The sequence below is a fragment of the Cyprinus carpio genome, chromosome B8 (assembly GCF_018340385.1).
Source record: "Cyprinus carpio isolate SPL01 chromosome B8, ASM1834038v1, whole genome shotgun sequence".
Taxonomy (NCBI): Eukaryota; Metazoa; Chordata; class Actinopteri; order Cypriniformes; family Cyprinidae; genus Cyprinus; species Cyprinus carpio.
The window spans coordinates 8,578,145-8,595,153 of NC_056604.1; the positions used below are offsets into that span (position 1 = coordinate 8,578,145).

General features: G+C 38.3%; 1 protein-coding gene across 2 annotated transcripts in view; it reads right to left on the bottom strand.

Moving 5' to 3' along the window:
* Positions 1–17,009, bottom strand: part of agbl4 (AGBL carboxypeptidase 4) — a 327,238-nt gene that overhangs the window by 88,375 nt on the left and 221,854 nt on the right. For both annotated transcript variants that reach the window (XM_042729535.1, XM_042729534.1), the window contains one exon: positions 12,256–12,295. In XM_042729535.1, the coding sequence (XP_042585469.1) occupies positions 12,256–12,295 (40 nt within the window). The remainder of the gene's footprint in view (positions 1–12,255; positions 12,296–17,009) is intronic.

The window sequence follows — 17,009 nt, forward strand, 5'->3', positions numbered from 1 at the left end:
GTATTTTTAACCATTCCATACACTCTGAATATAATATAATATGTATTTATTTATTTATTTATTTATTTGTGGGAGCAATTGTTGTTGGATGTTATAATAGATATTAAATTGCCACTTGCTATTAAAAGCATGTTTCAAAACAGACCCGATCCAAGTCCATTCTAAGAAATTTGATTCGGTCCAGCAGACCCAGCATGGAAATACTGAGGGATGAATGCTCCTATTGTTGCAGCTATTTGATTTGCACTGGAGATTCATCACAGTGTTTTGTATGTGGTCTATTATGTGGAACATCAACATAAGTGTAAGGATCACAAGTCAAGGATGAAAAAGGCCCATGCCTGCCTGCTAGCACACTGTGGTTTTCCTTCTCTGAGTATCCAGTGCTGTATCTCCATTAATGCATTTTCAATATCTCTCATATCCCTCTTATACGGTATAAGAAATATCTTTCAGGCAGCCAATCATTACCATAATCGATTCATTCACCCATTACTTTTGCTCTGCACCAATGGTCTCAGCTGAATGCTGTGAGGGAAAAGGTATTCTTCAGCATCCCACCCGACTGTATCAGTGCATGCTGTTTTGCTATCCCTGCCATTCTCTGATCCTTGTTTCTCTCCAAATAACAAAGGCTATCCGACAGAGAAGAAACATTTTGTTATTGTAAAACAGGCAGGTTGTTATACAAAAGGATGGATTTCTTCACTAGTACTTTAATAACGAGAAAGGCACAGTCAATAAATGGCACTAACAATTCGTTCTGCTTCGCCTGCCATAATTGAAAAGTAAGTGATGCAGAACTTTGGATGCTTTGCCCTTTCTTCTTTTTTCTCTCCATTTATTTCCTTTCATTTTATGTCACTGTTTGAGTCAGATCTGCCATCAAGTCCTGAGCTGAAAGTGCAGAGATGCGGTTTGCTCCAGGGATAAGACGTGTGCTTATGGTACCGGAGATGAGGACAGACTGCAGAATTTGTGAGGCCAACAGACAGAATGTACTTTCTGTCCATCTATTCTGCTAAACGCCACAGAAGCAAAATGACAGTGATTGTGTCATGAGCTATACGAACAGTAAAAGGAACATCTCAGTCTCAGTGAAAGGCTCGAGCTGAAGACCTCTTGGCTGGACTGGGGCCCGGGACGTGCTGCTGGACAGAGAGGTGTAACTGATGCACTTTGCAGAGACGGGCTCAGCGTGCAGCGAAAGGATTATTCTTAATCTAATCTGCCCCTCAATGGCTGGCTTGTCCTGTACGCAGAGACCGCTCCAATAAGACTTCCCAGATCCCTGGCTGATGCGTTCAAGTGGCTCCAGTTCAGGACAGAATGTATCAAATGTTGAATTTCCAACTGAATTCCAAGCTGTTGTGAGCAACTTTCCAGCAAACAGGTCTGGAATTTTATTTGAAGCTATAGTTCGCCCAAAAATGAAGTCTGTCACTCATTTCCATCTCTTCCAAACTTGGATGACTTTCTTTTTTCTGTGAAATACAAAAGAATTCTGAAGAATGTTTCAACAGTTTGTTCATACAATGTTGATTTTCATTGTATAAATCAAGACATTTTTTTTGTCAGAATATCGTCTTTTGTATTTTGCAGAAGATGGCTTTGGAAGGACATGAGAGTAAGGAAATGATGACAGAATTTTTTTTTTTTTTTTTGGGTAAACTATTGGTTCAACATGAACACTTATGTTATGAGGTTGATTTGAAATAGTAACTTGCATTTAAAAAAGATACAAAGTAGCTTTGCATGTGAGCTAGTCCATGTGACCGTAGCTTTATAAGTTGAAACACAGTGAATGGAACAGTGGGAAAATTTTAGAGCACTCCTTGAAAACAGACCAGATGTGAGAATTCAGAGAAGAAAAACTACAAAGAGATCCATGTAACTACAGTATAGTCCAATGGAATAATTCACTGAATATTGTGTTAAATCAGCTTTGTCATAACTGCATTGTCACTTTTACACTTTCCCAAAGGAAAAAGTCTATAATAGCAGAACATGATACTAAAGGTCACGAGTTCGATTAAAAATAAATCACATTACAATGTTTTTATGATGGATAAAACTAGAGCATGACAGAAAATTTGTCAAAGTGACTGATAATGATTATTTGTAGTGGCTCACAGTGTTCTCCTCATCATTTCCTGTTCCTGTGCATTTCATATTGTTCTTATACATAAAAAATAACAACGAAAGCTAAATATGTCATCAAGACTTTCAATACACAGACCAGGCCAAGAGCTGATGGGAGAAAATCATGTCATTTTGAATTTTAGCACACAAGCAAAACCTCGCACGCAAAACTCATGAAAACAGATCAAATAACACTCTCTCACGCGCAGTTATCAAACAATGAGCACTTGAACTAAGTGTCTGCTCCCCCTCCACCTCTAAACACACACTTAGACTGGTGATGGCGCCTCATAAACTGTTTGGCAGTGTCGACATTATCAGCGGCTCAGAGTCAGACATCATGTCCCTCCAATTAGAGCTTCACAGCTCCCCTCATTCATCTTTATTGGTGATACATTAGCCACCATTAAATAAAAGACATGGGATAATCTCCATAATGATGTGGATGATGAAGCCGAGTGTCGGAGAGGGAGGTAGGAGCTCTGTGACTAGAATAGGAAAGAGGGTGGGTGTCGGGTGAGATGATGGCGGCAGGCATGTTTTGGGTCGGTGCCCGGGAGAGGATGAGGATGGTGATGAAGGTGGAGAGGGATGGACATGAGGAGCTGTGACAGCAGCATTAGCTGGGAACACATTAGCCATTAGCACGCAGCCAATCAAAACAGCGCACCTGTGCCAATCGGGGAGATGGACAGACGCTTGTCCAGGTGCGCGTGTGAAAGCGAGCATTGGCGCTGGCTGGCTAAGTATAGAACCAGACGGCAAGCTCCAAACCTGCCGTTTTTGCCAGAATCTGTGAAGCACAGAGGGGGACAGCAGGGATCGTTTAGAGAACATTAGAAATATGGTTTAAAATAACGGCTCCCGCATGTTCGGGGAAAAAGATGCCGCGTTTGGGTTTGGAAAAAGTTGGCGGCGGTGGCGTCTTCTATTGACCGGCGACTTACAAGGCAATGATCACTTCTTCTTTAATTGAACTGCCCTTACTTGGGTTACTTTATTTTGTCCTTTAATTAGTGCCTCATGAATAATTGATTAGCCGTGAAGCCATCAGTCGGGCAATAAAAAAAGTGATAGCGCGTGAAATGAACAGTAGCCCTGAAACGGAGCTCTGCACGGCACTGCCCTGAGACAGACTTCAAAACTGACAGGTCGAGCAGACGCAAACTATATTGTATAACCGCTCCTCAATCCCTTCATCAAATATTTACAGGGGTATCATTGCCAGCACGGTGTCCCGCTGCGCATTCTCCGAGGGGCGGCAGGGGGACATTGATCTTCCTTTTAAAGAACAAACGAGAGCTTCAGAGATGTATCTTATACTTCGGCCCTGTTCAGTGTGCTTCATCTGGATTTCTCTGGGGCGTACGCTATCGATCCGGCCAGGTCAAGAATCTGCATCGCCTCCCAAACCTCCAAATATGATCTCTAGGCTGCATTAATATGAAAGACTAGACTGCGCTTTTCCCCTTCGTCCTGGATAATGTCAGACTCACGCTGCGCCGACACTTCATTTGTCCTCATTGTACTCAGACGATAAACTGTGAATATTTGATTGCTTGGAGCTGATTACTGGATCCATCTGCACGATGAAGCCACGCCAGAAAGAAGTCATAAAGGGTTCACCGGCAAAGATGACCATATATAATCATTATGCTTTTGTCAAAAAGATATAGATTGTCAAATTGGAATCTGAGATCTGAAAGTGGTAGCATTCAATATTTATATAGAGCAAAATACATAAAAGTGGTGAAAATGAAAGTTTAAAAAGTTTTTTATAGTAAAATGTTAAATGAAGAAATGTACAGCTACATCTACGGTCTCTGTGAAGGAAGTCTACAGTTTCATGAAATTTTTCCCCCCTGAAAGTGGTGTATAATTTCGTAAAAACTAATTGACTCTGCAACATATTATTGAATTAAGTAGCCTACATCTAATTTGAAATCTTAATTAATCTTAAGAAAAACTTTAACTTCCAAATCTAATGTAAATAGCACTAAATAACATAAAACAGTAAGACAAATTTAACTTTCAAGCACACTTTAAACAGGCCAATAATGTGAAGAGCTGATTGTACAATGTTTAATCCATGAAACAATGCAACCTCATAAACTATATTTACAAATCAGTGCACCCAGCTACCCACACAGACCTAAACACGTACACAAAACACAATAGCACTAATTATCTTTGTGCTACAATAACACAAATCATTCTGAGTAGAAAATGAACTCAAGATGTCACAAAACATGTTGCTTGACAACAGCATCAACATAAGCAACAGTGCAAATAACCCTAGAAAACTGTGGATAAATGCAACATTAATAATTATTCACACCCCAGTGCTTGCTGGGAACACCTGCATTGTACAGTTAATAAGTTTTTCCTTTTCTGAGTTTAAAATGAACTCAATAGGATACAGAATTGCAATCAGAATTTGTGTATAAGAAAGCAAAATTAAAATAAATGGAAATTAAAAGAAATGTACACTATTCACAATGAACTGCTATTTTTAAGCAAAAAAAAGTGGTCAAGACAAACTTTGAATGTTGGCTTTACAAAGCCTTGTTTTCAAAGATGGATGAATGGATGGATAGATATTCTTAAGATACAAACATATTCAATTATAAGATATACGATACAAACACATGTATGTGTTTATGTAGATGTGTATAGATAGAAAATCAGTAACTCAATGTCATAGAAGCTGACACAGATTTTGCTCATTTGCTATTTGATAAGACATCTGATAACAAGAAGGCCCCACACACTCACAGCATGACATCACATTTCAGGAGCGATTTTTGTCATCCTGGTTCTCATCCTCTCTTAAGCAGTCTCAGCTCTCCAGCCCTAATGGGAAGTGACATAATGTTTACCAAGAGTAGCTAATTTCTCGTCTAGATTTACTGGGTGTGCTAATATGACAGCGGTAAAATCAAGGCCTGCAGTTGGCCATCACTGTGCGCTAACGTTTGAGTGTGCGTGGGTGAATCCTATAACAGGGCAGCGGCAGGTGGAGCGTGAGAGCGAACCGCTCTTTGTTGAGCCGACACAAACATAAACACACACCAACGCATGCCACCATTTCACCAGGAAAAGAATTAATGAAGTGACCCTGCAAACGAGGCCTGGCGGTAACCAGGTAACCACATCAAGTCTCCTCTCAAGCTAGCAGCTGAGAACGAATAGAAGAAATCAGCAGAGAAGGAGCGGGGGTTGTTCAGCGCGAGTGGTGATGAAGTCTCACAGGATTATCCCTGTTTCTTTCTCTCAATCACTGTTTCTTTGTCCCCTTCTGACCGTATAGGTTCCTTATCTCAACTCACCTCTATTATTCACTCTCTAGCAGCTAACCAGTGGCCATTGTTTAAGAAGTCAACGTGAACTATTTTTTTGTGACACATTTCACTCCTTTAATTTGAGGTATTTCTGAAAGAAACAGTATTTGACACAAAAATATGTAAAACTCCAATCATACTTTGGGGTTTGGTAAGATTTTGAAATGTTTTGAATGTTTTCAAGAATTTTCAGCAGCCATTACTCCAGTCTTCAGTGTCAAATGATGCCCCAGAAATCATTCTAATATTCTGATTTGATGCTCAAGAAACATTTCTTATTATTATCAGTGTTGTAATCCATTATGCTGATTAATATTTTTGGAAACCAAGAAACATTAAAAGGGTTTAAGTATATAGTTAGTTGTAGGTTTATGTTTCACTGTAATATTGTGTTGCCTTTATAGTCAAAAAACAACACACCATTTCTTCAGATAACAAAATATTAGTTTTCCATATGAATATGTCTATACATGTAAGTGGTACATACCTGAACACTTTATTTTAAATAAATGAAGCATAAATTTTCATTGAACATAAGGCTCCAAACGGGTTTTTCTTGGTTTCAGTCAAATGAAGTACTTCACTGCAAATCTATAAGGCCATCATACTGTTTGCATTGGAAACAATAACTGATAATTCTTAAGTCCCATCATATATTTATGTCTCAAGTGGAACCCCGCCTTCTCTATATAATGATTGGCTGAGCTCTCAAATGTCCAGGTCTTTGCAACAATGACTGACATTGTTTCGAAACATAAGTGCACAAACAGTGCCCCTGATGGTTTAACATCGAAATGTATATGCAATTATATAGCTTGACCTTATTGAATATGCTTTTGTAGGAGTTTCCCCTATTAGACACAAAATTTACTAATGCGATTTACTAACGTTTGTGCTCATCAAATGGTATTAACGGCATTATTTAACACCCAAAATAAGCATGTCTTAAAGCAGGCGGTAATTTGCGCTGCTCTTGGAAGATTGCGCTGGTCATTATGGAAATGATCTGGCTGTGTCTGTGTTCTTTAAGGTGCGCATTGTCAGTAAATCGCATGCAGAATTGTCCCCTCCCATTGGCACTTTTATGGAATTGCGCTCTAATGCTAATTTGCCCTGTTTAGTAAAAATGGCCCTAAGTATCTTCACTTCTTAGTATTAGTTTATGAAGCAGCTTTCAGTGGCAACTAATAAAAACAGATCTCAGTACACCTTTTGTCATTGATGAGTGATTCCCTGCTCTTGAAATGCGCCAGCCGTCACCACAGGAAATAACAAAAGTTCCTCCGACCTGAAATCTCACTCTTTTTCCCCCCTTATGGATTTGCTGCACTTGGCAACGGCAGTGGCCCTGGTGACAACGAAACGCTGTCTAGTCTGTCTCCGCAGAAAGGCTGCTAAAGCACTATTTACATTTTCCCACATATCTTCCTTTTTCTCGCGCACACAAACACAAATACGTACAAATGGCAAGCCGTGAAAAGAGAAATAGCAAACAGCACACTGCATTTTCATTTAGTATCTTTAGCGTGTTGTTTTGTTTTTCACACGGCGAACAGAAAAACCCATGGCTGATTATGTGAAGAAGGCGTGAAATTGTGATATTTGCATGGCTGGGGATATTAACTAGAGGCATTAGTTGTTGAAAAGCTTCAAGGCTGGGCTCCAGACATGTTTTTAAATAATGGTTTAATGATGCATATTTTACAAATATTTTCCAAGCCAGACTAGCGGCACACCCTCTCTCTCTCCCTCTCTCTCTCTCTCTCCTCCAGACTACATTAACGCTCTTATTCTTTCTTCATTAACAGGCTCACAGCCCTTTCGCTATGCTCCTTTGTGTGCATTTGGAAAAAATCAACTGGAAAATAGACAGCATGAGGCAGCCGAACAGACGTTTTGGTTTCTCTATCTCTGTGTGGACTCTACCAACCGCTGTTCATTATTTATTTATTTTTCATTGCATTCACTTTTAACCACCTTCCATCACTCAGTCACTGATCTGGGTGTAAAGACAAAATGTTCACAGAGAAGTTTAAATGGGTTATGATCATTTCCTATCTCGCTTGCTGGACTTTGCACTACATCTTCTCCTCTCTGTCTCTCTGTGCCAAGCCTGGTCCCTCTGCTCCATTAAAGGCAGATCTCAATGGTGCAGGTATTGGCCGCTGAGAGGTGCAGCTGTCCAAGTTGCTGCTTTGGCCCGGAGATGCTGTGGCCAGACACAAAAGCACATACATCAGGGTGTCTGGCCACACGGCCCCAGTCCAGAGACCATCAGGCTCAGACCTGTTTTACTGCTGGATGCCATACAGACAGCATCACAGAAATGGCCAAGAAAACACTCAGGGACACATTTGCTCAGGCAGGGCGGTGGAACTGGCTGGGAATGTGTTTTAAACATTTATATCAGAGGGCCATTGAGGCCAGTCACAGCAAAAGAAGGGATTCACTGAATATGTGATATTCTTACGCATTAGGCCAAATGCTCTTATGCAAAATACACTACAGCAATAAACCAGAGTGGCTGCGTCTTACAGTGGAAAAAAAAATTACTGTAATGCAAAAGGCTTTGACTGATTTATTGCTGAAAAAAGTTACAAATTCAAACACTGACATTCAATAGTTTGGGATCAGTAAGATTTTAAATGTTTTTCAAAGAAGTCTCTTATGCTCATCAAGGCTGTATTTGTTTAGAAATACAGAACAAAATTGTAATACTGTGAAATATTATTACAATTTAAAATAATGATTTTCTATATTAATATACACTGAAATATAGTTTATTTCTGTGATGCAAAGCTGAATTGTCATCTGCTATTACTTCAGTCTTCAGTGTCACATGATCCTTTAGAAATTATTCTAATATTCTGATTTTTTTTTTTTTTGATCCTTTAGAAAATATTCTAGTTATTTTTTTTCCTGGATTCTTTGATGAATAAAAAGTTAACAAGAACACCATTTTATTTTTTCAAAATAGAAGACTTTACTATCACTTTTTTTTTATCAATTTAACGCATCCTTGTGGAATTATTTCTTTAGTATTCATTTCTTTAAAAAAAAAGGTATATGATAAAATTCTTTTTGCTGAGTCCAAACTTTAGAAAGGTTTTTGTTTATTGTTAAGATTTATTTTTTTTTTTTTTTTTTTTTTTTTTTTTTTTTTTTTTGATCAAATAAATGCAGCCTTACTCTGCTCCTACACACACACTATATGTATCTTATATCTAATTATCTTAAATTATCTTATATTTGACTATATATATATATATATATATATATATATATATATATATAGATAGATAGATAGATAGATAGATATATAGAGAGAGAGAGAGAGAGAGAGAGAGAGAGAGAGATAGAGAGAGAGAGAGAGAGAGAGAGATTTTAATTAGTAAAAGTTTATATCATAATCAGTTTATTTTCATACTTTGAGCTGTCAGTGTAAACATGTCAATAAAGGAGGGAGCAGCTGAACAGAACAACAGTATTGATCGCTGTTTTTCTCAGACTGAGAAACTTTACAGGCTCTCATTACAGAGATGATTTGCAAATATCCACAGATGAAGACATGAGAGCACATGTGTGAGCTTGTGTGTCTAGCACAGAACAAGAGCTAGCAGCATTTGAGAAGATCTGAAGGTTGTCTAATATCTGTTCTCAGAGCAGTGAGCTTGCACATCTCTGCAAGTCTCATGAATGTAATTGACCTTTTTTTTGTAACACAGCTGAGATGGTGGCCATGGGGGGGGCACTGACACAGAGACTAAACACCAGCCAAGCAAAGTTAATTGTCCAGCTGAACAATAACGCAACGGAGACTGCAGATATGAAAAGGGCATTCAAATCAATAGATCGACAATAGCCTTTCCGTAAAGAAGGCTGAACTCAATTTTCTGGCCACAGACACCCTCAAAGCTCCAAACACACTGCAACCCCCCTTTAAGACCCCCACAACCCCAAGTCTATCACAGTGCCCAAACCTCTTCAACTGACAGAGAGATTTTTATGTTTACAATGCTTATTTTTCTTGCTCTTCCTTTTTATTTTTCTCTTCAATAATTTATATTTATATACTGTAAAATTGGGTATATATATATATATATATATATATATATATATTCCCTTTTCTCGCGCACACAAACACAAATACGTACAAATGGCAAGCCGTGAAAAGATATATAAATTGGTAATTGGTAATTACCAATTGGTAATTGGTCCCCATATATATATATACAGTATATATATATATATATATATATATATATATATATATATATATATAGTATATATATATATATATATATATATATATATATATATATATATATATATATATATATATATATATATATATATGGGGACCAATTACCAATTCTCACCATTAACTAGTTGCTTTTTTTAAGCATGCTTACTTATTAACATACTGGCTGTTTATTAGTACTCATATAGTACATATTCTGACCATATTCTACATCTCTAATCCTACCTAATACCTAAACTTTACTACTACCTTACTAACTATTAATAAGCAGCAAATTAGGAGTTTATTGAGGCATAAGTTGTAGTTAATGTTTTTTTAATAGTGAGAATTGGATCTTAAAATAAAGTGTGTTAATATTTTTATATATAAATAAAAAAAAAAAAAAATTGATATAATTTATATTTTCACAATTATTTTATTATTTTGCATTTTATTCATATATATATATTATTTATATATTATTATTGTTTTTTATTTAAAATATTTATATTTAAAATACAAATTAAACATATTTAAAATGTATTAAAACTATACTGTTTAATACTTTAATACATTTAAGTTTTACAATTTCCTTGTGATATTGTTTCAGGGTTTGCCATTTAAAATCAAACCTGCAGTGATGATGTCATAATTACTTATTAATTATGAATTGTGATTTGTCTACTTTCTTGCATTTATCTGCATACTGAATTGTTATTGGTCTCTTTTTTCTTGCATAAATTTAACCATTTAGCTTCCTTTCCACTGGAAAAAAAAGTTATTTTAGTGCACAGCTGACAGAACACAAGACACATATTGAGTGTCATAATGGTTATGAAAATCATTTCATTTGAACAAAACCACATAGTAAAACCCAGCACTAGGACTTTCTTCAAATCTAGCTCTTTTATTAAAGTAAAACTTGAACAATTCTTTTAATGCCTAGCCAGCACAAGTATTTCCTTCAAATGTAGTCCTTTCATTCTAGACTTCCTTTGTGTTTAGTTTGCGTTCTGCATTGCGATGGGAACGGTGGGCGAGGCTAATCATTCTTTAGCTGTTCTGGCCTTAGAAAGGTCAGCTGTTTGAAATGTCAGGCTTCAATGGAGCCAGATTCACATCGTGCTGCTCAAGTGTCCAATTAAAGAGGGTCTGGCAGGGGTTGAGTGGGAAGCACTCTTCACACAGAAGAGCTAATGAGGGGGCCAGGGCACCGAGACCCCCTCGGCACTGACCTACAGGGCCTCAACCAGAGCGGCAGGTTCCAACACTTGGTGTACTCCAAAAAGACCTCCAAGGGCACCGGGAAGGACACGGCTTGATCTCATTAAGGACTATGGATACATGTATGTTAATTTTTATCATCCCTCTCTCACATATACTCACACCTACTGTATGTAATATGTGGATAGGTCAGCGCGTCCTGTTGCTGTATCTGCCTCAGTCATCTAAGAATGCAAGCTGCTTTCCATATAGTAGGAAAACAAGTTTCCATCACACACTGCATGGACAAACACAGGTCAGAGGTCAGTGTAGTCGCATATACACTTTCACACAGAATCCTAATTATTATAGAGGAAGACAGGGACAGACGAGCTCATTTACAGCAGCGATTCTTCATTTACAGCAACTAAAATCCCCCATTCACCTCATCAATAAGTCATTAGGCCCATCTGTAGCCCAGTGATCTAATACCGGTTTAAGTAGTTGTTCTTTCAATGGTTAGTTTTAATATGTGCATTCGGGGAGTTCTAGATCAGCAAAAAGCGCAACGGCTCTCCAGAGGCCCTCTGCAGACTGCTTGTGCACAATTGTGGAGTTTTTATGGAGAAAAATTAGATTTTACTGCACGCTGAAATCAGCAAAATTACCCTCCCAAAATGGCAAGGGCTATAGAGTGAGGGGAAAAAAAAGTCACTTTCATTATATAAGCTGAAACGGGTAAGCTAAAAACCATGTTGCACTGTGCATGTCTTTTGTGAAGTTGTGAAGGTCAGCGGTACAGTCTTGTGTGGCTTTGGGTAACAGATGCTGAGCAAAGCTGGGAAAATTAGCCTACTCCACGTGCCTTACATAAACATTATTTTAATCAAAGTGTATTAGAGCAGCCAGATATTTTAGACATATGGGGGCTGCATCCTTCCTGGCTACCCCATCTGTCTCTCCCAGAGCTCTGAATGCAGTTTCAGCTTTCACCCAGATGCATTGACAAAACTTTCAGCTTCCCATAGAGACGCAGAAGCGCAGGCTGTACCCGCTGCTCTGGGACAGACACGCCCGGGGTGCTACGACAGGATCACGGAAATGCTGACAAGTCGTGGGAAAAGGCCTCTTTTTGCAGGTTTTTGCTCTTGGGGTACAGCTGATGCTTGTTGTGAGAAGTAAGAGAAGGCACAGAGCCCTCACAACCAACCCTTGTGAACAAACAATTCTGTCCGTAAAGCCCCATGTAAGTATTCAGTGTTGTTGCGTGATGTGCTGTGCAGTGAATAACAAACACGTATGCACACAAACCAAAATGTGCATACTCACCGGGGTTGGTGATGGTCAGAAGATCCAGCCTTCGTTGTTGCTGAAAAAGAAATAAAGAGACATTACAGGTCTTCTGTTAGAAAGATGAAACAGATCCAGTCTGAGACATTTTTTCTTTTTTACTCAGAAATCAAAGTTTGTGCTGTCTGCCTGTTAAGCACATTTTGCTCTCTACATCTCTCTCTGGAGAGATAAAAGTGTGTCATGCATTTTACATAAATTTTATGTAAATATACAGTATGTACATATACAGAGCACATATATAACTCTAGGAAACAGAATTGCTCTAAACTTACACTTCTCTTTAGGCCTATTCACAGCAAAAAAAGAAAAAAAAAAAAAAAAAAAAAAAAAATAATATATATATATATATATATATATATATATAAATAAATAAAAATAAAAAATTGTCTCAAACAATGTATTTACATGTTTGTTGTAGATAAAGTACATAGAAAAGGATAGATTTTTAGCAATATTATATTAATCTTTCGAGTCCTACATTGAGCTCCAAGGTAAAAATTAAAATGTGTTTAATAGCTGAATTCTCAGGTAAAAAGTATATTACCCAGAATTCTTATGAGTGATCCACGAATCAGATTTTTTGTTTACCATGGAATTTTATATTTTATATGTTATATTATAGCACATGCGCCCACACACACACACACACACACACACACACACACACACACACACACACACACACACACACACACATATATATATATATGCGTGTGTGTATTTGTGACCCTCTGTGTGAAATCCAGGTTAAAAACTCAAAATCGAATTATGAGATAACAAGCATCAAAGTTTGATTTCAAACATTAATTTAACTATGATTTAAAATTTGACATGGTCTTACCTAGGCAGTATTAAAGATATCAAGGTTACATTTTCACAGAATGTTCTTTACCTTATGAAGGATGATTTTATGTAGAAAATAGTAAATCACCAAAAAATGACTTCAGCTGGGATTTCACAGCCAGGGTCATACACACACACACACACACACACACACACACATATAATATAGCTTTCATTCTTTTGTCTGTACACATTCTCTCTCTGTCTTGGTCTTTTTTGGCCTGATAAGATACTTCTCCAGTACTGGTGTGTGTTTGTGTACGTAATCCATTGCGTTTTGTGAGTTATGTATTCATGTGCTGCAGTAGATGCGGGTTGTTTCCTGGAGAGAGGGCGTGACAGAGGCTACAGCAATCCACACAGGTCACACTCTCAGATCGATAAGTGCCCAATCAAAGACTGATGGCGTCCTCAATGGCGCGCTGCAGTGTGAGGCGGACACACATACTGTGAGGCCAGGCAGCTCAAGAGCTGTACTTTAACACTCTTGTGGTAACAGTACTGCAGGTCCTTCTACATGAGAGCCACTACACGCATAGTGGAGCAGAGAGCATACACTGATATCATTTAAGCACACACACACACACACACACACAGACACACAGACACACACACACACACACACACACACACACACACACACACACACACACACACACACACACACACACACACACACACACACACACAAACACACTCAGCTCTGCTTTTCAGTCTCTGGTCATTTCCTGATGATTAGCAATTAACCAGAGAAGCCACAGGGTTTTAACTTGATTTTGAATTCATAAAATGTTCCTTTTTTTGATGGCTCTCTGAGAAGCTAAGTTTGAAAATATGAAAAGAGAGTTAGTGAATCAGTTTTAATGAACAGTAACTGTGTTTGTAATGTATGTGGAGTTTGTTGTGTTATACATTGTGCTTGTTAGCAATATGCATTTATCATAACGTCTTTTACTGGGGCCACTTGACTTATATATGATGTGCATTTTCTATCTGCTAACAATAATTTTAAAAACAGTATAATTTATCCATAAAATATGCTGGCACCTGTCAAAAAAAGTATGTGTTAATGTGTTGTTTATGCGATAATTGGAAGATACGAGTCGTGACTCATAGGTGCTTACTCTCACTTTTTTTTTTCTCGCAAAGTAATAAAAAGCTCTTTAAAAGTGTCCATATAGTGTAATATAACACTAGTTGACATTAAAGAGTAATTGTAGAAGGTTTTGTTTTGACAAACTCTTGGAATGATGTCCATTGTTTAATTTTCCAAATCGCCCCCTGCTGGTGAATGAGACAAATACAACACAATTCAGCTCATTGTCTGAGCAGATCCTAAGAACAGGGAAAGTAAAACTGAAAGAGATGCACTGCATTACATACTTTAATATTTAAGATCATTTCAATACAAAGGTTTGTTTTGCCTTTTAAACACTAGTTAACTTGAAATATATGTGCATACATTTACATATCAGAGTCATGGGATCAGAAAGTCAATATCTCTGCTCTAAAACATTGCTGTCTACTGCCTACATAGACTGCATCCTAATTGAAATGAAACCACCATACAAATACCACTCCTCTCACAAAGTGCACAAGATTTACAGTTTGTTTCTTTGTTTTATAAACTATTTCTTTACTGGTAGACATAAAAAATAGGGGGAAAAAATAAAGTATTGAATGAAATTAAGTATGTATTGTCAATATGTCTTAGAATCAGCTGCTGTCTTGGATTTATGCATTGCTGCCTTAAAATTGGGCCAAAATTAGTTATCTTACAAGGTTCAGGTTCTTCATATCAGAAGCATATCTATGGTGCCTTAAAATGCTTTCTAAGTAGGCAGCTCAGTTGGTTTTAGAATAGCTAATGTTAGTCTTTACGAAATGATCCATGACAGAGAGCGGCAACACTACAATCCCCCTTTTCCCCAGAGCCTGAGACAAGAGGAGTTTAATTATTTGGTATTGGTCTTGCACTATTGCTACCTGGAAAGCAGGCAGTAAAAGGCATTTTATTTTTAAAGGAGATGATTTGCGCTGAACCAGGTGCTTATACAATGCAACTATACAGTGCTACCTCTGGATGCAATTCAGTCCATGTGAATACTCCCATTGACAGTTCAAACCAGGTGAAAGCTTCCTTTCTTCTCTGCCAATTAGAGGCTCTGAAAAAGGCCAGTTGCTCCATTCCTTTGATCTGACCTTTGTTAGTTTTGCTTGGCCTTGTTGGTACAGATACAGCATTTCAGACGAAAGCAGCAACTGGAATCAGCCAGTGGATGCTGCTTTGTATCTGTCTGTCTATTGACATGAGCCTTCACCTCACAAATATCACTCTTAGCCTTGTACTTCTGGATTGCATTCCAACAGTTATATCTACAAGCACATTCTTTCATGCTAATCTTGTGAATTGACAGCTGACTCCTGATTTCTTATGATAAATCTATTGAAAAGTGGAGACAAGCTCAAAACTCTCTTTAGATCGTAGTTTCGTTTACATACAATAATCTGTTTTTAATCCAACTGATAGCTCAGTCAGAACGAAAAGCCTTTTTCTAAACACCCCAATTGATCCAATTAGGCACGATCCATATTGTTGCTGTGGATTTGGACATTTAGAGATTTTCTTCTAAAGTCCACAAGGCCATAGGTGCAAATCATCTGATATTTTCTTCAGATTACACAGTTTCGTGTAAAATATAAGCGGTACTTAGTGTTTTCCAGGAACAGGGGGAAAAGGAAAGACAGAAACACACACACACAGAGAGAGAGAGAGAGAGAGAGAGAGAGAGAGAGAGAGAGAGAGAGAAGGAGAGAATCACATTAGGAGAGGCAATCCTAGGCATGAAAATAGGATTGTATTAATCTTTATCAAAGAGTGCCAAGGAATCCCCTCAGAACAGTGCCAGTCTGCATAGGAGTGCACAGTGGGTGTCCCTGGCCTCACTGGAGTCAAAAGACTTTTTATATTTTGAATGGAACACAATTTCTATTCTATATCAACACAAATGACACAGCCACAGGTGAACGAGACAGGAAGAGGGATTGTGACTTGTGCCAAAAGTCAGAGATCTGGGAGACCGGGGCTCAGACACAGGCCGTGACACATGGGAGGCCTGCTCACCTCAACAGATGCTGGGGTGAGAGCCCTTCACCCTATGTCGAAAAACCCCAATGCACTCTGTCCAATTACCAAAGCCAAAATCAAGACTTCTCAAAACACACACACACACACACACACACACACACACACACACACACACACACACACACACACACATGCACATATGTTTATCTAAATGAGGCCGTATTGTTGTCACAATTCCCCCGGGGGTAACGCAGGAGACACTGGAGATTCCTTTAAACATGGACTTTAATTCGTAAAGGGTAAACTCAGGAACTCAGAAGACATATAACAGCTGACGAAAAAACATAGAACAGGGAACACTTTAAATACACAGAACAGGATGATGGGATGACAAGACACACCTGGGATCAATGGAAACAACATAGGAAACACCTGGGACAAAATAACTGAATATACTGTATGGGAGACAGAAACTGGGTCACAGAGCACATGGGTAGCAAAACACACACAAAGCTCCAGTCAAGAATGTAAAGCACTGCAGAGAGTCGTGCGCTTAGCTGAGCGCATCTCAGGGTCTGCTCTCCTCTCTCTGCAGGACATCTACCTTAAACGCTGCAAAAGGAGAGCTGTTAAAATCATCAAGGACTCAAACCACCCTAGTAACAGTCTTTTCACTTTGCTGCCATCTGGTAAGCACTTCCGTAGCCAGATGGCAAAAACTGAGAGACTTAGGAGGAGTTTCTTCCCCCAGGCCATCAGGCTCCTAAACTCAAAACCAGCCTCTTAACATCTACATGTC